Consider the following 26,271-nt stretch of genomic DNA (forward strand, 5'->3'; position numbering starts at 1 on the left):
TATTTTGAAATGGCAAAAAAATTATACACTATTGTTAAGATATAAAGGTTTTAACGGCTGGTTTAAACAGCTGTGCTTCTAAAATTGGCCGTGAGAACACCAAACAAGACAGTCTAATTTGAAGCATCGTTATGTAAAGACATCAACTGCTTTTATTTGCAATCAAAAGTATCCGGTTTATTTAAAGAAAATAAACCAGAGACCGAAAATAACGGGTTCATTTTCATTTCAATGGTAAATTCTCATTCGCAGTCATTTAAAAATATTTTTTTTGTGATATATCACTGAGAGAGTGATTTATTAGAGAACACTTTAGGTTTGGGGTTGAGAGAAACAGAAAATAATCTGGATGAGTGATTTATAATTTATTTTTTTCGTAAAGGTCAGCTTGTGACTTTTATTTGCGAACATGAAAAATAAATCGCAAAAATGCATTTGATGCATTTGATGCAAATCAACGCTTAACAAGTAAGAAAGTATGGTCGGTCAAGCCCGACCATATAATACCCTACACTAAGTAAAAGAGCAAAAAAAAATTTTCTTTTAAAATTTCAATAATTTATATTTTTGAGTGATTTTCGGAAGTGGGCCTTATATGGGGGCTATGACCAATTATGGGCCGATCACCATGAAATTAGGTCGTGTGATTTATGTGTATATTGAAGTTAACTATGTTGAATTTTGTGTGTTTACCAACATTTTTAAGCGATTTATGCACGTTAAAGTGATTTTATGAAGCGGGTCTATATGGGAGCTATGACTAATTATGGACCGATCGTAACAAAATTTGGTGACATGAATTTTGTGTATATAAAACTTATTTGGAGCGGAATTTGTGGAGATACATATATAAATTAAACATTTATGACCGATAAAGTCCAATTTCGGGAGGACATTTGTATGGGGGCTAGGTGAAATAATGGACCGATTTCAGCCAGTTTCAATAGGCTTGGTCCATGAGCCGAAAAAATAATATGTATCAAATTTCATCGAGATATCTTCAAAATTGCGACCTGTACTCTGCGCACAAGGTTTACATGGACAGCCAGCCAGCCAGCCAGCCAGCCAGCCAGCCAACCAGACGGACGGACGGACGGACGGACGGACATCGCTTAATCGACTCAGAAAGTGATTCTAAGTCGATCGGTATACTTTAAGGTGGGTGTTAGACTAATATTTTTGGGCGTTACAAACATCTGCACAAACGCATAATACCCTCCCCACTATGGTGGTGTAGGGTATAAATATATAAAACTTATCAAAAGATTAATAAAAATTTAAAAAAAAATCTCATTTCTGCTACTCAGACTTCATACTTATCATATTATTTCCATAATTTTTTAAAAATTACTAATAATATCGAGCCCTTAGCGCCAAATTATCGTAAGCGACAAAACACAAATTTTACAGGAGAAGGTTTTTTCGATTATTTTGAAATTTATACATAAAATTAAAAATGTTATGATGTGATATAATATAATTATGTTCAAGCTATTTGTCTATTTTTCAAAAATATTTATAACTTTTGACAATTAAAAATTCGTGGAATACTTTATTGAAAAATATGACAAAAAATGTTTTTTATTGAATTTTTGCATAGATACAATTTTTTCGAATTGAAATAAAATTGTTATTTATGAATAGTTTTTAATGAAATTTCACAGTTATGTAAAATTTTCTATTCAAAATGGAAAAATAAAAACGAATTTTGAAATTTATTATCAGCAATACCGCAATTCTTGAAAAATCCCAAAAATGGAAATTTTTAGTTTTTTTGGCTATAATATACATACCAGGATCTGAGTTATCGGAAACCTTTACAAAATAATTAAAATCATATTGGGCCATCTAAAATCGGTTACTATATTTTGATATCGAATATGCTATTTGAGAATTTTTGACCTAAATTTTAATTTCACATAAAAAATAGGTGTTTTTTGAATGTACCTGGTCCCCTCGGTAAGAAAAAAAATTTGGGAAAAATCGGCTTTTTAAAATTTTTTAAATTAAAATGCATATAACTTTGGACTTGGGCATTATTTTTAAATACTTCTTTTTCTATTTGACACATACATATGTTGTTAGTCTAATGAAGGAAAACTGGAGAAAATCGGAAAATATTTGGATACGCTGTTATCAAAAAACTGGAGTAGGCTGGGTAAAACTGTTGAAAATTTAATTTTCAAATGCGAATATCTCCTAAGTTATAAGAGGTAATTGATAGCTACGACTAGGTCGTAGCGCTCAATGAAAAGATTCCATATGTATAATTTGTTTGAAATCGGAACACAAACGAAGAAATAGGATCGTTTTAAAAATGTAACATACCCGAGGTGTCCTATTTTGAGGACCCTTGGTCGCGCCCCTGGTGGGCCCATGAGGTCCACATTCATAACTTAAACTCAACAGCACTTCTTCTTTGAGCATGTGGAATTTCATTCAAACCAATCTAACCATTTAGAAGTTACAGATTTATTTCCCTCTTTTTTTTCTATACCACTATGTGTCGCTTACGATAAAATTCGTTTACTGTAAAATGTAAACATTGACTTACGATAAAATCTTACCGCATATAATTTTGAAGTTATTAACAATTTTGATATTCTGAGAACGCTAAAACATCAGTCGCTCCATAAAATTTTAATTTTTGCAATAAAAAAAAAATTTTGAAAATGTCGCTTACGATAATTTGGCACTAAGGGCTCGATATGTTATTGTATGTAAATTAAAGAGAAAGTAACAGTTATTAAGAACAAGAACAAATGAATTGTTTATCCCACACCAAACCATTAAAAAACAACAAAAACGAATAAAGGTCATACCAAACCATTTAAATAAAAATCATTTTATAACTGTTGTTTTCAGTGAATTATTTTTATCACAAAAATATAAACCACAATTTGGGTTTTTTGGTATATGGACGAGTTATTTTCGATCTCTGAAATAAACCACCGTTTTTAAAAAGGTAAAACCATAACAATAACTTTGCCACACATGGTGAAGTGTATAAAAAAAATATTTTTTTAAATTGTCAACTTTAAACTAACGTAACGACGTAACGTGAATGGGAAAATTTTTTAACGCAAACTAGTTTTTGTCTTATGCAACTACAAAATGACGTTCATAAAAAAAAAATTTGATAAATATTTTTAGTCAAATTCTCAACAATTTTTGATTTTCCTCATATCTTGTATATAACAGTGTATTTTATAGAATATCATATGTATAATAACATTTTCTATAGAATTATCTGGTGTATAACAGTATTTTGCATAGAAAAATTTGAGTATAACAGTATCTTCTATAGAATATACTGCGTATAACAGTATTTTCTATAGAATATCTTGTGTATAACAGTATTTTGTATAGAACAATTTGTGTATAAAAGTATCTTCTATAGAATATATTGTGTATAACAGTATTTTGTATAGAACGTTTTGTGTATAACAGTATTTTTTATAGAATATCTTATGTATAACAGTATCTTCTATAGAATATATTGTGTATAACAGAATCCTCTATAGAATATCTTGTGTATAACAGTATTTTGTATAGAACAATTTGTGTATAAAAGTGTCTTCTATAGAATATATTGCGTATAACAGTATTTTCTATAGAATATCTTATATATAACAGTATCTTCTATAGAATATCTTGTGTATAACAGTATTTTGTATAGAACAATTTGTGTATAACAGTATCTTCTATAGAATATATTGTGTATAACAGAATCCTCTATAGAATATCTTGTGTATAACAGTATTTTCTATAGAATATCTTATGTATAACAGTATCTTCTATAGAATATCTTGTGTATAAAAGTATTTTTTATAGAACGTTTTGTATATAACAGTATCTTGTGTATAACAGTATTTTCTATAGAATATCTTGTGTTTTATATAGAAAAATTTATGTAAGTATAATAGTATTTTCTATATAAAATTGTGTATATAACTGTATTTTCTAAAGAACATTTTGTGTATAACTGTATTTGAAATATGAAAATATTTCAAAATTAGAATTTTAGTGAACAAAATAGATTATTTTCTCCCTTTGTTCTTTTCAAAATGTGAGATTTTGTCGTTTGTCGAAACACTTTGTCAACACACTGTCAATGCATATATTTGTTTGCTGACTTATTTAAATTATACCAATTAATATTATGTATGTATGCTTGAAATTTATGTAACCCAAATTTTCAAAATAGGCTTATGTGGCTTAGTAGATACATACATATATTGTTAGTTAAGCTTTTTTCATCCAAATTTGTAGTATTATAAAACCATGGAAGTATAAAGTTTTAAAAACTTCCTTAATTTAATTTGAACTACTTTTATGTTTGCTTTTGTTCAACTTCCAGTCTATTTTTTTACTTAAAATGTTGCTTGCAAAAATCAACAGGTAAAAGTATTGAAGCGTATTAAAATCTAAAATACCAAGAGCAAAATTATAAACACTTGAGTAAATTTTATAGCTAGCAGTTAATAATTAATTTCTGCTTAATTGCAATAACACCATTAAACCGTTAAGTTTTTTTTTAATTTTGTTTAACAAAATGTTGTAAAAACATTGAATTCTATTTGTTTTTAAAAACAAACAATATTTCATGACATTTGAAATGGCGATCAAGAGAGCCAAATTGAAAAATAGAAGAAGAAAAAAATTTATAAATTCGTTTAAGGTTTTCTCGAGAAAGAAAAACAAAAACAAACAAAGAGACAGCAACAATAACAACAGCTAAATGTGAACGTGTTTTCCCCCTCATAAGCTTTGCCAATAATTGTTGTTGTTGTTTTAGTTTGGTGGTTGTTTTTGTTGTTATGTGCCAAGCATTTATAATTTATCACGTTTGTTGCTACAATCTTTTGTTTTTTGTTCAATTTGAATTTTTTTGCTCTGTTTTATTTTGCTTCACTTTTTTTGTTTCATATTTATTCATACAAGCGACCAGCAGCTTTTTGTTTTGCAAACATTTTGCTTTCAAAGCTTTCAACAAATGTTGGAACTAAATTTAATGAAAATTTGTAGTTTATTTATTTTTTCATAATGTTTAAGAAACTAAGTATAATGTTTTGTTTATTTTATAGACAAAAATAATTACAAATAATAATTTCTTATGGCTACTTTTAAAAGTGGGTCAATTTTTTGTTTAAGAATTTTGTGTTTTTTTTTAATTATATTTCAGCTGCTTTGACCACTCTAAATAAAATTTCAGCAACTCAAGCATGTCTTCAGATACTTTTTTATTTCAGACTTTAGAAAAACACCGGGGTTTTGTGTGTATTTTTAGTTGTATTTGTGTCAGCATGAAATAAAAGTGAAACGACTTAAAGAATTAAATTTGTGGTGGGCCAGAGAAAAAAATTGAATCTGTGTTGAAATGAATACAAAAAACCATTCGCAGGAAATCAATATGTATGAGTATAAATAAAATTTTGTTTTAACAAAGATTTATTAAAATCCCACAGAAAATTGGAAGGGATTATATTCAAAAAGCCTCTATCTTAGAAAACTGTTTATTTCGCTTATTAATAAGGAAAATCAAATTATTTCTTCTATTGGGTGTATGACCAGATGGTATATCTTTTGAACGCTGTTTTTTATTTTTAATAACTTATATGTAATTTTGAAGGGTACATAACAGTCATTTATTCTCACTTAGTTATTGAACAATATAGTGTAAACAACAAAGTTTTTATAGTAAGAATTGTGCTAAATTTCCCAATTATTGATAAATTAACTGACATTTATTGTTAAGCTAGTTCCTATGCGCATTTCACTGGTTGCTTAGACCATATCATCAGGAAACCTTTTCCCTAAAGGCTTTAGAAAAACTAAAGATTTTATACAAATCAAGCTATAGAGTGAATTAGAATTTATTTGTAAAAATATCAAAGCTTAAACAAAAAGTTTTTTTTTGTTTCGAAACTGTCGAACTGTCACGTCATATGCGTGAAGTTTTGCTTTACTTCTTTAATTTGTAAAAAGTGCCGCTGAAGCACAACGTTTGCTCACCAAAGCTTATGATGAATGTGTTCCATCGGTTTCAACGTTTGTGCGATTCAGAAGTGGCGATTTTGATAGGGAAGACAATGAATTGGAGGCATTACTCCATGAAGATTATTGTTAAACCCAACAAGCGCTTGCGAAATCATTGGGAGCTACTAAAGCTACAGAATTCATCCAAAAGCAGGGAAATTGGGTACCATACGAATTGAAGCCGAGAGACCTTGAAAGGCGATTTTGCATGTCCGTGATCAAAAATGGATCTATTATAATAAACCGAATCGTAAGATCTCTTTTGTGAAGCTCAGTTAATAGCCGAATCGACACGAAATCCAAATATCCATGGCGCTAATGTGATTCTCTGTATTTGGTGGGAGCAAAAGTGTCCTATCTATTATGTACCAAATGCAACTGATTCGTTTGAAGCGATCATTGGTCGATAAATGCCCAAAATATGCGGCCAGACATGAAACTGTAATATTCCATCATGACAATACACGGCCACATGCATCAAGAGCTGTTAAAAACTATTGTTATAGACTGCAGTGGTTGGCAGAGCTGTAAATGAATCATTAATTCGCGAATTATTCATGCAGTGAATTAGCTAATTTTAAATTAATTCTTTTCACACAATAAAATTAATTGAATGAAATTTGAGTCAATTCAAATGAATGATTCAAATGATAAAATTAATTGCAATTTATTTTCAATTCAAATGAATTGCAATTCGTTTTCAATTCAAATGAATTTATAGAATGAATTGTAATTCGTTTCTAATACAGCTTTGGTAGTTGGGATGTTTTGTCTAACCCGCTTTATGGTCCATACCGTGCCCCGTCCGACAAATATTTCTTTCGATCGATGCAGAATGCTCTCTCTGGGATACGCTTCACTTTGGAACACAGTATCCGTTCTTGGCCTCAAAAGATGAGCAGTTCTTTTGGCTCGGAATCCATATGTTGCCAGAAAGATGGAAAATGTCATAGCTAACTATGGCCAATACTTTGAATAAATTTGTATTATAAAAATTTTTCAAAATAAAAGCTAAAAATTTGAAAAAATCACGCATTTTTAAGTGTACACCCAATAAAAACTAAAAATATTTAAACAAAAATAATTTTTAATTACAAAAACTGTTGACAATGGTGTCTTGTTAATGCGTAAACAAATGACGATAACTTTCAGTCTCAATCTTTACACCCGGTTCCTATTGTGTTTTTATAAACTTTAGAACTTTCTTTCAAAAATATAACACAAGGCAATGGTTCAAAATATAATGTGTTCAGTATTAATTTAACCAGAGAAAACAAAAGTTGAAAAGGTTTAAAATTTAATGTTGTTCAACAAAAATTTCACCTTTAACTACCAGTAGTATTTAGTGTGGAAAGAAGTGCTAAAGAAAACATTAATCTTAATTTTAAAACATAATTTATTGAAAGCAAAAGTATTTTTTCAAACAAGTCTGGGGTATTGTAATATAGAAAAAACACATTAAATTTTGTTATAACTTCTACTTCTTTAAAATTTCAAATAAAACAAAAAGTGGAAAAGATTATTAATATTTATGTAAACACAGGCGATTTTATGAAGAGGTGGTAGTTCAACATTTAAATATTAAAATATAATATAATTTAGTCTTCATAGTTATCGATATATTTTATCTTTCAAAATGTAACGCAACTAAAAATAACACTTTCCTTTGAAATACTCCGCATTTATGCAGATTTATTTACTCAAAATACAAATAAATATTCATGGCTTGATTTGTTTATCAAGATGTGCAAAAATCTCTTTATTGTAGTTTTAAGTTACATACATTTTAACGTATTTATGTACATACGTTAAAAGCAAACGTACATATGTGGTAATAAATATTAAATAGTTGTTGTAGTATTTAATACTTTTTTTAAATATTAGAAAAGTTTCACTATTAACCACATACTTAACATCATATTTAAAAATTAACACTAGCCGTATAAATATTGCATTTGAGATGACAAATATTAAATTACATTATTTACATATGTATGTACATTCAAATATACGCAAAATAAGTATTTACAATAATTTACGCATTTCATGTTGAATGAAATAATAAAGATGTTGTTTTAATTAAGTTTTGGGAAAAAATAAAAATACCAATTAACGAAATGTCAATTAATTGTTCACGAAAATGAAAGATTATTTAGATTTAGATTATTTATTATACATCTATGTATATGTAGGAAATGGTATTGTATTTGAATTAAAATATAACGGTTTTAACGGCTTGTTTTAAGTTGCATCATGTTTCTCAACCTTTCTATTTCTGGAGACATTATTAACATAAAACATTGAATAAAATCTTTGAGTTGATCATTGTAGAAGTAGAACTTTCATGATGCTACTAGAAGGAAGATGGCGCTGTGTATAAATAGTGGCTGCGGTTGCAGTCGGTGTTTAGTTTAAAATAGACGCTTTTATAAACCACCGTTTTTAAAAGGTAAAAACGTAACCAACACAATATAATTCAGATCAGATCTTAACATTCTTTCTAAGAGTGTAATTTTTACTTACGTCGTTTGATTCCAGCTTTAACACAGCGAGACTATCTGCTTCTAAATGCTGAATATCTAGAACCTATAGACATGCAAGGATCTTGTGTATGAATTCCTCGCACTTAAAATAGTGTTATACACAAGAATTTCTACAGAAAATATTGTTATACTCAAGATTTTTTAAATAAAATACTGTTATACACAAGATTTTCTATAGGAAATACTGTTATACACAAGATTTCCAATAAAAAATACTGTTATACAGAAGTTTTTCTATAAAAAAAAATACAGTTATATACAATATTTTCTATAGAAAATACTGTTATACGGAAAATGTTCTATAGCTAAAAAAAATACTGTTGTACACAAAATTTTCTATAGAAAATATTGTAATTTCCTATAGAAAATTTTGTTATACACAAGATTTTCTGTAGAAAATACTGTTATACACAAGATTTGTTATAGAAAATACTCTTAAACACAAAATTTTATATCGAAAAAAAACACAAAATATTCTATAGAAATATGAAATTCCACTTTAAAAGTAATTGACAGTATCTTCAGAATACTGGCCCGATAGAACTTACGAAAGGATATAACGAACTGTCATCAAGATTGAAGCTTGAACAGCGCAAAGAAATTATGCAAATTTTCTTCAGTCAGGGATTCGTGCAACATAGTGATTTCTATGGCGCACATAATCGTCCAATTGATCAATTTATCCATCGAACTGTGGATAGATTTCATACCACATGCTCTCTAAAAGAAGCAATAACATCAACACGTCGAAAGAATGTGCGTACTGAAGAGAATGAGCAAAAGTGAGCATAAATATCCAAATGTATCGATTCGTCGTCGGTTGCAGGAATTGGGCTCCTGTTCGTCCGGAACGTTCAATGATTTGCACAAAGATCTTAGCCTACATCCGTATAAGATCCTGCTGGTGATGGATCTTTCGCCGATTGGGCTCTAGAGCAGTTGGAAACTGACTGGTTGTTTTATCGCAAAATTTTGAGTCTTAATTGAGACCAATACACAACAGATCCATGATATTTATACCCTACACCACCATAGTGGGGAGGGTATTATGCGTTTGTGCAGATGTTTGTAACGCCCAAAAATATTAGTCTAACATCCACCTTAAAGTATACCGATCGACTTAGAATCACTTTCTGAGTCGATTAAGCGATGTCCGTCCGTCCGTCTAGTCGGCTGGCTGGCTGGCTGTCCATGTAAACCTTGTGCGCAGAGTACAGGTCGCAATTTTGAAGATATTTCGATCAAATTTGGTACATATTATTTTTTCGGTTCAGGGACCAAGCCTATTGAAACTGGCTGAAATCGGTCCACTATTTCACCTAGCCCCCATACAAATGTCCTCCCGAAATTGGACTTTATCGGTCATAAATGTTTAATTTATATATGTATCTCCACAAATTCCGCTCCAAATAAGTTTTATATACACAAAATTCATGTCACCAAATTTTGTTACGATCGGTCCATAATTAGTCTAGCTCCCATATAGACCCGCTTCCGAAAATCACTTTAACGTGCATAAATCGCTTAAAAATGTTGGTAAACACACAAAATTCAACATAGTTAACTTTAATATAGACATAAATCACACGACTCAATTTCATGGTGATCGGTCCATAATTGGTCATAGCCCCCATATAACCCCACTTCCGAAAATCACTCAAAAATATAAATTATTGAAATTTTAAAAGAAAATTTTTTTTTGCTCTTTTACTTAGTGTAGGGTATTATATGGTCGGGCTTGACCGACCATACTTTCTTACTTGTTTTGTTTGAAAATATGGATGACATTGATCCGAGATGTGGTTTCAATTTATTGACATCAAAATAACTTGATTTCGAGAAATGAACCTGTCAGTTGGCATCCAAGGTCGTGCAATTTGACACCTCTCCAGCAATTGACTCCTTGTGCTCTTATTAAATTAGGTCATATCAATTCTAAAAACATAAACCAATCAAAACATTTTTTATTTCAAAGTCAACTTAAATCTCCCCTATAAATACAAACAGGCTTTCGTTTAAGATTACATGAGCCCAATTTTTAATATCTATTAGAGACCCATATTCACATCCAAACTTCCGACTTCAAATTGGAGTTGTACAAATGTTTTTTCATTCCATATTTAAAAGAGAAATAAACTTAAAATTCTACTGCATCACACTAAAATGTAAGTTGTTTAAATTTTAAACAAAACCGTAAAGTCTAGCAATAACATCTGTTTAATACTTATTCATATATTAATAGTCGCAACAGTTCGAGGAGTCAGTCCCGAACTAGTGATTTTACCCATCATTTAGGGTGGGAACTAGTTACTTTAAAAGCTACGTGACTAGTTATTTTGACCCTTTTTAATTACAAGTCTGATTGTCCGATAGCTGGTCCAAAGTAGTCAACGCATTGGATTCATATACTGGTTACATAGCGTCAGTTACTTTACTAGCTACCTTGATCAGCTACATAACTAGTTATTTTAACATATACGGGTGCTAATCGAACACAAAAAACGATTGCTTGTAAACAAACCATCCTCCGATAACTCTACAATAGATTGCTTATGGTGGCTAAAATAACTACTTTTTAAAGTACAGAACAAAATAAACGTTTAAAGTGACTTCACGCTATGTTACATGAGATAGTATACTTAAGAAAAAAGTAAAAATAAACTGTATGACAATTATATCAACACAATTTGTACGAATTACTCACAAAAAGTTTAAAGTGACTACGCTCTAGATTACTTAGAGATAGTTAAGTGGTAATTGTCTTTTCGCTAGATTACCTAGGATGTATAAAGTAACCATTTGTCTTCTCAAATGACCCAAAATATTTATTGGAGTCAGCTAAGTGATAAGACATTATTGACAATTACTGTCTATAAGGGATACATTGACTACTTGCTTAACTGCTGGGATATTACTAAAACATATAAATAAGTATGTATGTATTTTCGTTGCGGAAATGTCAAATTTAACTAAAATCCATTGCTGATATAGCCAGCCATGTGCTAGGTATAGGTAACAAACGAAAAAGCTTTGAACATTTTCCAAAAATTTTAGATACAACCATCAAAACGTTCAAGTGAGACAGGTGTTATATAAACGGCTGCTAGTTTTAATTGAATTAGCCAAACGACATTTTCCAAAATAAACAAAAAATAAAAATAAAAGAGATTGTATAGGTATTAGCCATGAACTAATAAAAATCAATATAAAAAATTATTGTTAATGGCTATAGAATTTTTGTTTTTTTTCTACTCATTTAACTGATGTAACAATCGAAGTCAATGTCTTTTACATTAACTTCTAAACGACATTGACATCAATTAAGAGACATTTGAAAAAAAAAAACTTTATTTTTCTAGAATTTAATGAATATTTAAACACACATAATAAATGATTCAATGCCAATGCACTAACTAACTAACTAATGTGGAGTTTAAACCTACTAACAAACAATAAAACAAAGTTAAAACGAACGTTAATAACTGGTATTAAATTTAACATACTTAATACCCATTGCAGCTGGACGCAGATGCTCGTAGATACAAACGTTTTGATTTAGTTTCAATACCTCAAAATTTTCAATTTTCAACACACGCGAGTACCATTTAATAGATGCCAATGTCAGTCAATTATTATCTAAATATCAGCTATATGCAATTGTTATATATTGTTTTCGTTTTTGTTCGCATAAAATAATGGTAAAAGTGTACATTTATAAGACCAAACTCTTTTCAAAGACAATACATAGACATACCGGATATATTTCAACTATCTGTGGCTTTTGCATTTGAGCCGCAACAAAAGTGAATGCAACTTAAGAAATCTGCGCTGTGGTGGTAAAAAGCTAAAGATAATTTTCAAAATCATACAAAGCCACCACATTTTAACGCACTTGACCAATGAAGCTTTAAACAAAAAAGTAAAGTTTGTTGCAATCGTCTGGCGAAATGGGAGACAGACAGACTAGACAAACGACCGGCTTCTGACTGTGTTAGACATTGTAATGTAATGAAAGAAAGACCAACAGACAGACAGTTAGACAAACATCCAGTCATATATTTAGTCTGCAGTTTGGGCCATTGTGTCAGTAGTAAGAGATATTATGTAAGAGTTGTTGTCTTTTTTTTCCACTTCAACTCTGTTGTTTTAGTATTATTTCTTTGAAAAAGTGATGATAAAGCAAAAGAAGCTATAAATATTATTATGTTTTTTTGTTTATTGTTAGCAACATATTAATATGATCTACGATACTTCCGTATATAATGTAACTAGGCTTAAATGGCGCACAGTTTAATAATATTTTAGGTAATTGAAGAATTGTGAAAATTTTTAAAATTAAAATTGTTATCAAATGGGTTGAAACAAAGTGAAAGTTATTATAAAATATCATTAATAATTTGAATTGCCAATTCTTAAAATTTAAAGAAAAAATTATTTTTATTTTTCATCATTTCATTTTTCAATAGATTTCGGATTAAAATCTCAAATCACAACATATCAAACTTAATTTCGAAAACCTTGTGACTATTAAGGACCTATGAAAATATCAGGTATTCAATTAATGATAAATCATTTTTATAAAATTAATTATTTAGTTTCCCCAAACGCTTCTAAAACTAAGTCTTATACGTATTTATATAAAACTAGATGACCGCCCCGGCATTGCCCAGTAGCTATTTACTAATGTTAGTTCTCCCAAGTTTCTCCAAAAAATTTCTCTTATTAAGAAAAGTGAGAAGTGAAAAGAAGGTAATATATTAAATATTAAAATTTCCAATTTTTTTTCTTTACAAACCATCTCCTGATAATTTCGAATCGAATAAAAAAAATCATCCAAATCGCTCCAGCCGTTCTGACATGATGCCATTACATACATGGACATTTCATTGTTATATATATAGATATATAAATACATATATAATTTAAAATTCCATACATCACTATAGCGGGAAATAATAAAAAATCTATTCATTCCCGGAAATTTTTATAATATATTATTGGAATTTGACCGGCCTAGTCACACTCATAGTTCTAATCAAACAAAATTCAATAAAATATATATTGGGGCATTCAAACGGTCTGCTATTAAGTCATATTGTCATAATGTAATATATTATTTTAGTTTAACCAACTTGAAACACAACATAATTTTTTTTAAACTAAAATAATATATTAGGACATTATGACAATATGGCGGAATAAAACAGAAAACGCTATATTTCTTTTCAACGTTAAACCAAATAATATATAAAACCTATATATATGTAGCCAATTGTATTAATTCAATGTAAGCAAAAAATTTATCATATTCATGTACTTTTGTGGCAGTTATGAAGAAATTTATATAATTTATATACAGGTGTTGGAAATGCCGATGTTTACACTTTTCTGAGCTCTTATTTTTCTCGCTTTTTATTTTAAATAATCTACAAAAACTCTTCTATTTAAAAAGGTCCAAAAACTTTCAAATTTAAAAACATTGGGAAATTTTTTCTCTTTTGAAAGTCTGGAAGTTGAAGGGTGTTGGAAAACACCATAATCATCTGGGAGTGACAGTTGGAAGAACTTTCTTTTTAAAAAAATAATCTCTTATGTTACCTTTTATGAAATGATTAATTTTGTGTACACATTTCATAATATATTAATTAGAATTGGTGGTCAAATCAAATTCCAAAAAAGTCAAAATATTTTTTCAAGGTAGTTCTTATTTTGTTAACATTTTGGAATAACAAAAAGCCAAATTTTCAAATGGGGTTTTAAAGTATTAAGGCAAAACATAACATAATTCAAAATAAGTCCTAAAAAACTAATAGCTCATGTACTTTTTCTTTGCCAGTGTCAAAATTTTTGTTGCAATTTTATTCCGCATACGTTAACTCAATTGTTTTAGTAAAAGATTTACAGATTGCTTTTCGTAGAAATAATTATTTCTTATAAACTTTCAATTAATCAATTTAGTTTATTTGAACAATTAGAAACCACTATTATTGTCATAATTTTCTCTAATTGTAGGCACCTTAACAATTCCTTTAAGAACGTTTTAATTCCCGGGAATTCTTGAGTATGATCCTTAGTTTCAGATATGTGTTTGTGTGAACTTTGAGGTTAAAGTTGAGGTCACAATTGTACAATTTCTGTTTTGACCCAAGGACGAAGTTTCTTGAATTTGATTGAAATCGGTCCAAGACTTCACCTAGCCCCATTTTTAACGTCCACTCTTATACGTTAAATAGTCTGAAAATATTGTTACGAAATTGCATTATCAATTTGAATTAAATGGTCTATAACGGCTGTTTAAAACAGCCGTTACATTAACTGTTAAAACTGCTAACATTAACATTAAAGCTACTAAAAGTTCTAAGTGATCATAATGGAAATAGAACATTCTAGTTTTGTCCGTTAGATAATTCATGAAACTACTAAAAGGTGACACAGTGTATTTTAATAGTAACAGCAAGTTGCTGAGGAGTTAACATCGCTGTTAGAGTTAACATCAACCGTATTACCAGTGTGTTTTATATTACATATAAGTGTAATATAACCATATATTTCAACACTCATTCTCTATCGACAATTGCACTAGTTAAAATTAAGCGTCAGTTGAATGTTAATGTTAAATGTCAATAGAAGATTACATTGGCTGGGGGTACATCTGGTCAGTAGTACTACTGACAATGTCACTAGTAAATAACATTTTAAATCAATTTTAAACTCAATTATTGAAATAACAAATTTTTAATTTAATAATTTAAAATTCTTTTTAGAATAGTGGTAACGGTATTTACGATTATCTCGGTAACAACCTTTTTTAGCGTTAGCGGTAATTGATATTATTTCGGTAAAATTAACTTAGTGGTAACTGTAGTCAAGCTGAATGGATATTATAGGGGTAACAAGCGATAGCAAGCGGTAACTGGCGGTAACAGTAGCAAAACTTTGAATTTTCTTTAAAATAATTTTGTTTAAAATGTAATTAAAATTTTGCTTCTATTTTTGTCACAACGTTTTACAATTCTTTTTGGAAACAAATTTTAATAACATACACATGTTATTTGATGTAAAATATTTAAACTACAAATTCATTATCCCAAAATAACCTCTGGTGTGTAGTGAATATGAAGATTCTCTTGAGGTCAATAAATATTTAAATTTAGAAAATAAAAGTTTTTAAGAAAAACTCATATTGTTAACTTCTTTCTGCCCTACTAAACTATTTTTTTTCTTATTCCCCCATATGATTTGCATATAAATTTCAGAAGAGAATAGTTTCTAAAAAAGCCCATATGCTGCTCAGCAGACCACATCCGTACAGTTAAAAAGTATGTTTGCAACTCAGTAATAAAAATAAAAAAACGGAAATTTAACTCATTTAAACATTTTTAGAATTAATTAAACTTTTTCTTTTTTTTTCTAAAATTGTAAAATGCCTACAACAATACAACACAAATACCAATAATGTAGGTCAAAACTTAAAGTTTATCTTAAAAAGAAAGAAATATGAGAGAGAGAGAGAAAAAGCCTACATATGTACAACATATTAATGACAAAACCAGTGTATTGTTTAAATTGTTTAAATATCACAAACCAAACAATTGTTTGTTGTTGATAGACTGACAACGCATACATATTTTTGATCGTGCGGAGTACAAGTATGTAGATAGATATCATCTTTTTCTTGGGTAAAATTATGGGTTATTGTCTGAAATATGTTTGGTAAACGTGAGAGCCCATTAAATAAGTAAAATGGTAATTTCTTAAAAAGATTTTAGCTGAAGTACTGTTGTGCTTTAAACATGACATTAAAGTACTTGTAGTTGAACAAACAGACATACAGCAATGAATGCCATTACATTTCCGTTGAAATTGGAGATGGTGATGATGTTGAAGTTAAAGAGATAGGTTACAAAAGATTGGTGGTTTTCTTTTGTTTGCTTGATTTTTTTTACTATTAAAGTCAATGTTTGAAAAATAAACCCATTATTTTCTTTTTAAGCTGCTCACAGTTTTAGCTATTTGTACTTTTGTACTTTTACCTTTGTGCAAATATTTGCTAGCTCCATTTTCAAATAACCTTTAGCAAACAATGTTTAGCATTTGTATGCCAAAACCTTGAAAACAAATTAAACAATAGAAATATTTGTGATATTAACCTGGCTTAGTTTGTTTTACAATTTAAACACCTAAATAAACAAAAGACTTGAGATCCAAACTCCATCATCACTTTATAAAAATCGATTTCAATTGCAAGTTTCAAAAAATCCCAGTTAAAATTTAGTAATAACTCTTAAATACACCAATAACAGTACACAGTATCTAATTTTTTCTCCTTATTTTGACTTTAAGTCCTCTTACTAGAAAGAGCTCTAACAAAGTATAAAGAAAATAAAACAAAACCGCTTAAAAATATCAACGACCGCTATTAAAATAGTAAAAAAAAATAAAATGATAAAAAAAACAAGCAAAAAAAAGCATAAAACATAAAACAAAAAACAAAAAAATAAGTGCATACAGAGGACAAACAAAAAATTGGTTTGGTTTGTAAAAAAATAAAAAAACAAAAATAAAATAAAACTTGTAGTTTGGTTTCATGCCATGATGGAGGTTTGTTTATTTGTTTTCTTTGGTTTTAACATAAATAACAGAGTTTTAAAAGACTTTATTGTTATAACAAGAATAAAGCTAAAAAAGTTATTTTGAGTTACGGATTTTGAGTTTATGGATTTTAGTTATTTGAAAATGTTAACAAAATAATAACTACCTTGAAAAAATATTTGTAATTTTTCATTAATTTTTATACCCTTCACCTTCGTGAGAAGGGTATATATAAGTTTGTCATTCCGTTTGTAATTTCTTCATTTTTCATTTCCGACCCTATAAAGTATACATATTCTGGATCCTTATAGATAGCGGAGTCGATTAAGCCATGTCCGTCTGTCTGCCCGTCCGTCTGTCTGTCTGTTGAAATCAATTTTCTGAAAACCCCAGATATCTTCGGGATCCAAATCTTCAATAATTCTGTCAGACATGCTTTCGAGAAGTTTGCTATTTAAAATCAGCAAAATCGGGAAAAAACTTTTTTTAAAAAAAAATAAAAAACAATTTCGAAAAAAAAATTTTGAAAAACAATTAAAAAAAAATAATTTTGTTCACCTAAATATATAAAAAAAAATTATTTTAAAGTATAATTTGGTGAAGGGTATATAAGATTCGGCACAGCCGAATATAGATCTCTTACTTGTTTTATTTGCATCGAGAACAATTTGTTATATTGGGTGTATGACTTAAAAAAGCGGGACTTACAATAAATGGCTTATCTTTTGAATGCAGTTTTTGTTTTTAATAACTTATATGTCATTTTGGAGAGTACATTTCTGTCAATTTTATATAAGTTTGTCATTCCGTTTGTAATTTCCACAATATAATCTTCCGACCTTATAAAGTATATATATTCTGGATCCTTATAGATAGCGGAGTCGATTAAGCCATGTCCGTCTGTCTGTCTGTTGAAATCAATTTTCTGAAGACCCCAGATATCTTCGGGATCCCAACCTTTAATAATTCTATCAGACATGCTTTCGAGAAGTTTCCTATATAAAATCAGCAAAATCGGTACACAAATGGCTGAGATATGAGGAAAAACCAGGAAAACCTCGATTTTTTACTTATTTTTGACCTTTATCTGGATTACTATAGACAATATGGATATCTAATGATAGATATTTCAAAGACCTTTGCAACGACGCATATAAGACCATCATAGTACGTTGGACCTACAATGGGTCAAAATCGGAAAAAATATTTTTTAAAATTTAACAAAAAATTTTTTTTTTAAATTTAAAAAAAAAATATTTTAAAATAACAATTGGAAAAAAAAAAATTAAGAAAAACAACTTTGGAAAAAAAATAAATTTTGTTTATCTAAAAATTAAAATTAGTATTTTGAAGCATAATTTGGTGAATTTCAAACAGAAAACCCATTTTGAAAATCCGTTAAAAAATGGTTTTTTTAAACAATTTTCATTTCTTTCAAACCTAAGTTCATCGTGAGGCAGTCAAATATTTTTTTTTTGGAAAATACGTAAACAAATACGTAAATACAAATAAGTAATTTTTGTTAAAACATGTCTTTCGAGTTTTCCATCTATCACGTCCAGACGATTTTTGTGTTTTTTAAATAGACCATAATTTCTAAAATGAAAAAATTGTCCCAATGTTTTTAAATTAAAACAAATTCCGGGTTTTTTGACTTTTTTAAATAGAAGAGAGTTTGTAGATTATTCTAAAGTAAAACTCTAGAAAAATAAGACAATCAACTCTAATAAAAACTCAAATAATCAACATATTTATAGCTGCTCAAACAGTATTCCGGGGGGACATTAGTATGGGGACTATGGGAAATCATGGACCGATATTACATATTTTCAATACCGAATCTTATCAAAAAAAAACCTTATCAACTGATAGTATTTGTGGAAAATTTCAGCCAGCTCGTTTGGGTCATAGCGTGTTTTCAACAAACATGTTTTTGACAGACAGACGGACATAGCTAGAACGTCTTAGAATCTTATGATGACCCAGAACTTTTTGGATCTACGACTACGAGTTCAATATAACCCCCATATTTTTTAATGATCGATATAAACGAAGTGATCGAGAAAAACTATAAGTATTTCCAAACACATGAGAATGCCTGCATATTTTTGGTGTATCATAGTGTAATTTTTCTATATAATTTCAAAGGTAAACTACAAACTACTATAATGATTTTCCCACATCGACTAACCAAGCTCTTAACGTTTTAATTGTGTTTATATCAAAGGTTGGACCAGTAGACTAACATACAGGTTTTGCCTAATTTACACTTCTGCAAAAGTAATTAGAGGAACTTAAATTTAAAATACAGCTTGTGTATGTATTGACAAATTTAAGGCACTGCTTTAAAGTTGGTTTTGGTGGCTTGATTGGTTTTATTTTTTTATAAACATACATACATATATGTTGTTCATATATACTCGAACAATATACAAGTTTATTGTAATGGTGATGACTATTTTTATTTTTGAAGATACAAAAATTACCTTCAAAACAACCAAAAGAAGAAATATGTACATATCAATGGATGGATGTATGGATGAGATGCAAAATAAATGAAAACATAATGATAATAATAAATAAATAAACAAATATCCCAGCAGTTATAGCAGACTATCAATTAACCCTTTTGCATTGCAATGAGACTGCCTGAGAGCTGATCCAAAGTAGTCAAAGCATTGGATTCACATAATGGTTACATAGAGTCAGTTACCTTACTATCTACCTAACTGGTTACTTGATCAGCTACATAACTAGTTATTTTAACATGTACGAGTGCTTAAATATAGCCCAATAACCGATTGCTTGTAAACTAACCTTCCTACGACATATCCGCAATAGACAACTTCTGGTGCGAAAAATAACTCTTTCTAAAGTGCAGTACAAAATAAATGTTTAAAGTGACTACGCTATAGGTTACTTAGAGACACTAAAGTGACAACTGACTTCATGCTAGGTTTGTATAAAACCAGTTTGTACGAATTACTCACAAAAAAGGGCAGTACAAAATAAACGTTTAAAGTGAATACACTCTAGATTACTTAGAAACACTTAAGTGACAATTTATATACACATATATATTTGTTCCTTTTAACTCCTACAAGGAGCATAGGGTCGTATGCTCCTTACGGCCTATATTACCTATATTACCTGGGATGCAGAAAGTAGCCAATTGAATTCTCTCTGCACTACAAAGAGCACACACTTGTCAAATGACCCAAATTATATCAATTGGAGTTAGCCAAGTGTTTAGACATGTCTATAAGGGATACATTGACTACTTGCTTAACTGCTGGGTATTGACAGATAAAGTTACAGCAACAACAAACATGGTGGCTAATTGATTTCAAAAAAAAAAGTAAACAGTAGTCGTCAGGGTTTTTTGTAAATTAATTATAAACTTCACAACATTTTTGTAAAGTTTAAATTAAATAAAATGATGTTTAGAAATTTGGTGATCCCTTAAAGGTTAAATAATGAATGGAATATTTTAGTTTTATTAACGAAGTCGAAAAATATCTTAGTATTTCAAGGTTTGTTGATTTAAAATAAAAATAAAAATTAAAATTACCTATAGGTGAATTAGTGGCAAACACAAACAAAAAACGTATACAATATTTTCCATAGCTTTTATTTCTTATTAATTTTAACTATTTGTATTATTCGTATTTACACTACTTTTTTTCCTTTTTTAACTATATTATTTTTTTAATTTTTCTTTTAAACTTTCCAAAACAAAAATTTTACTCCATTGTTTTATTTACTTTATTTTTACTGTTTTTGTTTTCATCACAAACTGTTTTCTCTCTAACCGTTAACAGCGCACTGCACAAGTCCAAGCTTAATTTACAACTGATTGGTTGCGGAGCAAACATCTTGTGAAAGAGCTTAAATTCAAATAATAATAATAACGTGAGATATGTGTATGTTTAAAAGAGAATGAAAAAATTAATGAAATTTATTATTGAACAAATTGATTTAACCAATTTATTTAATATGCAGTTTTTTCTTACACCACCTGTAATTATTACACATGCGAAAATATCCCTCGGAATATATCGAGGAAATATATTCAAAAGCATCCATCTTAGAAAATATAAGTTTTCAGGAAAGCACATAATGAGTGTTTTTCAAGCACGATATAACTTACGAAAGGGCTAACTGTCACACCACCGAGAATTATACATAAAGACGAGACACCACGATTTGTCAAACAAAAATACAACAAATCATATGTCTGATACAACAACAAAATACATTGACTATTTCTTAAATAATAAAGTCGAAGCTTGTGTTACGGTCAATGGAGATCGTTACCGCACCATGATCAATGTGCCTTCAACATGATGCCGCTATGTGCCATATGGTGACCGCAACCATCAATTTATAGAAATAAAAATTTGGCGATAACTTGATTTCGAGAAAAGGACCTGTCAATTGGCCTCCAAGGTCATGCGATTTGACACCACTCAATTATTTCCTGTGCGACCATGTGAAGTCACTTGTTTATGCTGATAAACCAGCATCAATTGACGCCTTGAAGGCCAACACTGTTCTTGTTATTCGTTACATACGGACAGCATTGCTCGAATTATTAGACGTCCAGAATGCGCTTCGGTTCTAGCATTCGAATGAGCTGATCATATTTAAAATATAGACAAAAATTTTCTTCGCGACTATACCTATGATCCGCAAAGAAAACTTAATGCATAAGGGTGCGAAATAAAGGTGGCTCATTTTAAGAGCTATCCAGACTTGGCCAATTTAAAAAAAAATTGGTTTGAGTAAAAAATTCTAAAACGCAAAGCACCGATCCTCGACAAAGCACCATATTTATACAGCCATATATGTTATTTAAATACGTACAAAGTTTTTTCACTATCACACGGTTAATAACATAACAGTGGGCATTTTTATAAAAAAGCAAGAAAGAGAGCTATATACGGCTGTGCCAATTTCTTATATACCCATCACCAAATTGTACTTCAAAATAAAAAGTTTAAGTATTTTTAGGTAAACAAAATTTATTTTTTGTTTCCAAAGTTCCAAAGTAAAAAAAACTTTTCTTGAAAAAAAAAAATTCGGATTAAGAAATATTTTTTCCGATTTTGACCCATTGTAGGTCCAACTTACTATGGTCTTATATACGTCGTTGCAAATGTCTTTGAAATATCTATCATTATATATCCATATTGTCTATATTAATGACTTAGTAATCCAGATATAGGTAAAAAATTGAGGTTGTCCTGATTTTTTCCTTATATCTCAGCCATTTGTGGACCGATGTATGAATCGTGTATGTAAGTTATTTGGGGGCTTCGGAAAGTTGATTTCAACAGACAGGCGGACATGGCTTAATCGACTCCGAGGATCCAGAATATATATGTATATACTTTATAAGATTGGAAAATTATATTGTGGAAATTACAAACGGAATGAAAAACTTATACATATATACCCTTCTCACGAAGGTGAACGGTATAAAATTCAGTTTTTGGAACAGATTTTCCTCATTTTAGGAATTTCGGTATTTTAAAACAAAACAATACAACAATTATATTGCCAATGATTTAAGGCCATTTAGATCTATATTAGTTCCAAATTTTGTTATGATATCTTTTGCCGTTAAAATTTTACATTAATTAAAATCTTATATTTTTCTTTATGGAAAATCACCATATTATACTTTTTTTTAGTTTTTAACGTAAATGACGACCGAAAAATGTATAAAATTATTTAATTTTACTAAAATGTTAATCTTCAAGTCCTAAGGTTTTCACCAAAATCAAATACTTATACAGGAAGGCCTCCATTTACGCGGTTTGTTGGGCTAAAAAAAATAGCGTGTAAATCAAATTCGCTTAAAACGAGGTTCTAATTTAGAACGAAATACTTTTGTGGGGCCAATAATTTTTTATTTCGCGTAAAACAATACATCAGTCACATAACAAAAAAGAAATTGGGACTTAAAAATCGCGTTAAATAGAAAACACATACATATGTACATGAGGGATATAACTTTTGACATTTTTTGCAAATATGCAAATTGGCATAGCATAGTCGAATAGAGCATTAAAAAATATGAAAAACCACGGTATTATTTTTTCGCGGTTGTTAAAAAAGTTCACGCACCAAACGCAATAAAGTTTTTCATTCAATTTTTTCAATTATTTTGAAAAACAATATATTTTATTTTAATAATAACTGCGGACATACTTCAAAAGATAATTTTTAAATAAGGGAAGTATCCCTCACACTTTCAAAAAAAAATATGAAATTATTTATATAATTTTTCAGAGAAAAAAAAAATTGGTTTATTTTAGAAATTGGAGTTGGTGCGTGATGTTTTGATTCCAAATGACCTAAAAAAATGATTTTCATTACTAATACAACATTGGCCATCACGTGGTGGTATGCCAAAAATTTCGCCAAAATTAGTTATATACCTAATGTACATACCTTAAATGAAAGCAGACGTAACTACACAACAATTCATTCCCACGACAGCCGGTTTTACGCACCGGAATGACCCGAGTTCACTCACCCAAGGGCTGTCAACTCAGTAATCGCTGCTCCTACAACAAAAACAACACAACAGTTCAAAATCGAGTTTTTGATTGATTGAACAATTGCCAAGAATACTCTATTGTTATTGATTTTATAACGTATCCTGCAAGGCGTATTAACAAGGTGTGTGCGTCCCGGCAACAAATACAACAATGCAAAAACAACAGGCAATTTGTTTTTGTTAAAATGTAAGGTAAATGTCAAAATCAAGGCGAATTAAAATATTACTATGTTATTTACAATAACAAATGTAAACATAAACAAAGTTTGACATATAGTGTACATAAAACCACAGCGAATTAAGAAACAGCTGATTTTATGCACTCACATTGTTAATACGCCTTGGTATCCTGTAAAACAATCAAAATGTAGTTACGTCCGTTTGCATTTAAAGCGACGATATATACTTTAAGTAAACTTATTTTATTTGTACTTTTAAAAACTTACTTAAAACAAAAGTAAAGTAAAAAAAAAACTCAACTAAAAAAATTATTTCTTATCTAAAATTAAGGAAAGAATGTCAATTAAAAAACAAAATATTCTAATACATAAAAGAGATTAAAACATAACAATAAATTCATAAAAATTAACGAAGTTTTCCAAAAAGGAATCTGTTATTCGCTTGTGTTGTTCGACTTTTTGTTTGTTGTTCGAAAAATACAACCTAATGTGCGATACCAAAGTAAATTAATAAAGTAGACTCAGTAGAACAGCTGACTATTTTTTTTACTTTGGTCTAATCTGTCAATTCACTTGTGGTTGTTGTGGCGAAAAATACAACAAGCCCAAAAGCAAAAACAACAACAGGCAACTTTGACAGCTCAGACCTTAAACCAAAAACAAAATTGCTTGTGGTTTTTGTAAATGTTGTATTTGTTGTAGTACTGTCGCTACTTTATTAATTTACTTTGTGCGATACCGTATAAATAATAAAAGTTATCGATATAGTTAAATAAAAAACATCTGTTGCTATCGTTATGATTTTTGACATATGGCAGCACTTCTGTTTAAAAGATAAACAAACTCGAACCAAACCAAACGCGCTCATATTTTGTTTATCTCTTTCATTAACGTTATTTTTATTTGATGATAACAAATTTGTTTAGAATTTACTAAAATGGAAAACTCTTCACAATATGGAGATCGAAAACAACGCTATAAACAGCTTTTGGATGAATCAAATCAGCTGCGTAAGTATGCCAACGATGACCTGAACATAAACAAATAATGACTATTTTGTTTAAAAATATAGAACAGGACATTGGCCACCAAATGCTCAGTGAAACATGCCGGGCGGTACAAAATATTGTGCATCTTTCCGATAATATGCATAAAGAAACGGGCGTTACGGAAAAAGTCGAAAATACCAGCGAAATTGTTATGGATGCTCAGCTAATGAAAAGTATACATGAGTCCGTATCGAAGATAATGCTAACAACCTCAGAATTTACCGATGGCATGTACTGTAATGGGATAGTAAGTTAATAATAGAACAGTGTATCATATTTCTATGTAACTAAATACTTGTTGTATTACTTTTTAGAATGCCTTAATATCACAAAGCGAATCAGATAATTGGCGTGTTATTACCGAAATTGCCTTATCGGTAGCAAGACCAGCTTTCACTAAATCCAGCATGTTGGGCGCTATCGATGTTGAGCCCAAAGTGCGTGTGGTCAAAGAAAAACAACAGCGCCGTCGTACAGTGCTAACGCAGGAAAAACGTCCCGAAACTATAAAACAATTGAAACGAGATGATCGCGGCGCTGAAAAAGTCAACATTATTCTAAAACAAGTTAGCGATCTGTTTAGGCAGAATAATCGTCAACCTATACCCTACTTTCGCTTAATTATTGATCCACATAATTTTATGAATACCGTGGAAAATGCATTTCAAATGGCGTTTTTGGCTCGTGATGGAAATGTCGCTATCGAGGGAGGAGAAGATGGTTATCCTCAAGTTCGTTTAGTGCCAAAGGATGAGATTGCAAAGCATACCGATACCACACAAGCTATATGCTCATTGAATATGAAATTGTGTAAGGTAGGACTATTTTTTATTAAGTTTGGAAACTTATTTCTTATTTAGAGCAAAATTTGAAGTTAAGTGTTTCATTAGAATTCTCTATTACTATTCGTTTAAATTTGTATACTGGATACATTGTAATGTTATACAATTTATACTTTTTACAGCAAATGATAGATTTCTATGAAATTTCCGAAGCAATGCTTGACGTACCTGTTGATGTGGAAGATAGTACTCGAAATATTAATGACGACGAGGAGGACGATTAGTCAATTAACGAATTTTATATACTAACATGTTTCCAAAGTATTTTAACAAAGTTTATTATTTTTACTACATGTTTTTTAATGTGAAAACAAAAAACAATTTAAAAATAACTTCCATGTTTAATAATAATGTTAAGTTTTTCATATGTATATGTAAATCTTTTGTAAAATAAATTTAAAAAGTAAAAACACAAAACGTTTACTTACTGAGTTGACTATATACATTCATTGAAAAATT

At 29.5% G+C, this 26,271-nt stretch overlaps 2 protein-coding genes across 2 annotated transcripts in view; one reads left to right on the forward strand and one right to left on the reverse strand.

The window, feature by feature from the left end:
- The window catches only part of LOC135957967 (uncharacterized), a 42,477-nt gene extending 21,487 nt beyond the window's left edge, over positions 1 to 20,990 (reverse strand). Inside the window, exon 1 of the mRNA XM_065508816.1 lies at positions 20,746 to 20,990. The gene's annotated coding sequence lies outside the window, so the exon portion shown is untranslated. The remainder of the gene's footprint in view (positions 1 to 20,745) is intronic.
- Positions 20,991 to 24,770: 3,780 nt separating this feature from the next.
- On the forward strand, positions 24,771 to 26,229 carry Nse4 (Non-SMC element 4). The gene is made up of 4 exons (XM_065506980.1): positions 24,771 to 24,931; positions 24,994 to 25,217; positions 25,285 to 25,785; positions 25,935 to 26,229. The coding sequence occupies exons 1-4, from the start codon at positions 24,859 to 24,861 to the stop codon at positions 26,034 to 26,036; spliced, it is 900 nt and encodes a 299-aa protein (XP_065363052.1). The 5' UTR covers positions 24,771 to 24,858; the 3' UTR covers positions 26,037 to 26,229.
- The last annotated feature ends 42 nt before the right edge of the window (positions 26,230 to 26,271 follow it).

Source organism: Calliphora vicina, chromosome 4, assembly GCF_958450345.1.
Source record: "Calliphora vicina chromosome 4, idCalVici1.1, whole genome shotgun sequence".
Taxonomy (NCBI): domain Eukaryota; kingdom Metazoa; phylum Arthropoda; class Insecta; order Diptera; family Calliphoridae; genus Calliphora; species Calliphora vicina.

Coding starts and splice junctions, on each gene's coding strand:
- Nse4 (XM_065506980.1), top strand. CDS start 24,859: ATGGAAAACTCTTCACAATATGGAGATCGAAAACAACGCTATAAACAG. Junction 24,932..24,993: donor GGATGAATCAAATCAGCTGC/GTAAGTATGCCA, acceptor TTAAAAATATAG/AACAGGACATTGGCCACCAA. Junction 25,786..25,934: donor TGAATATGAAATTGTGTAAG/GTAGGACTATTT, acceptor TACTTTTTACAG/CAAATGATAGATTTCTATGA.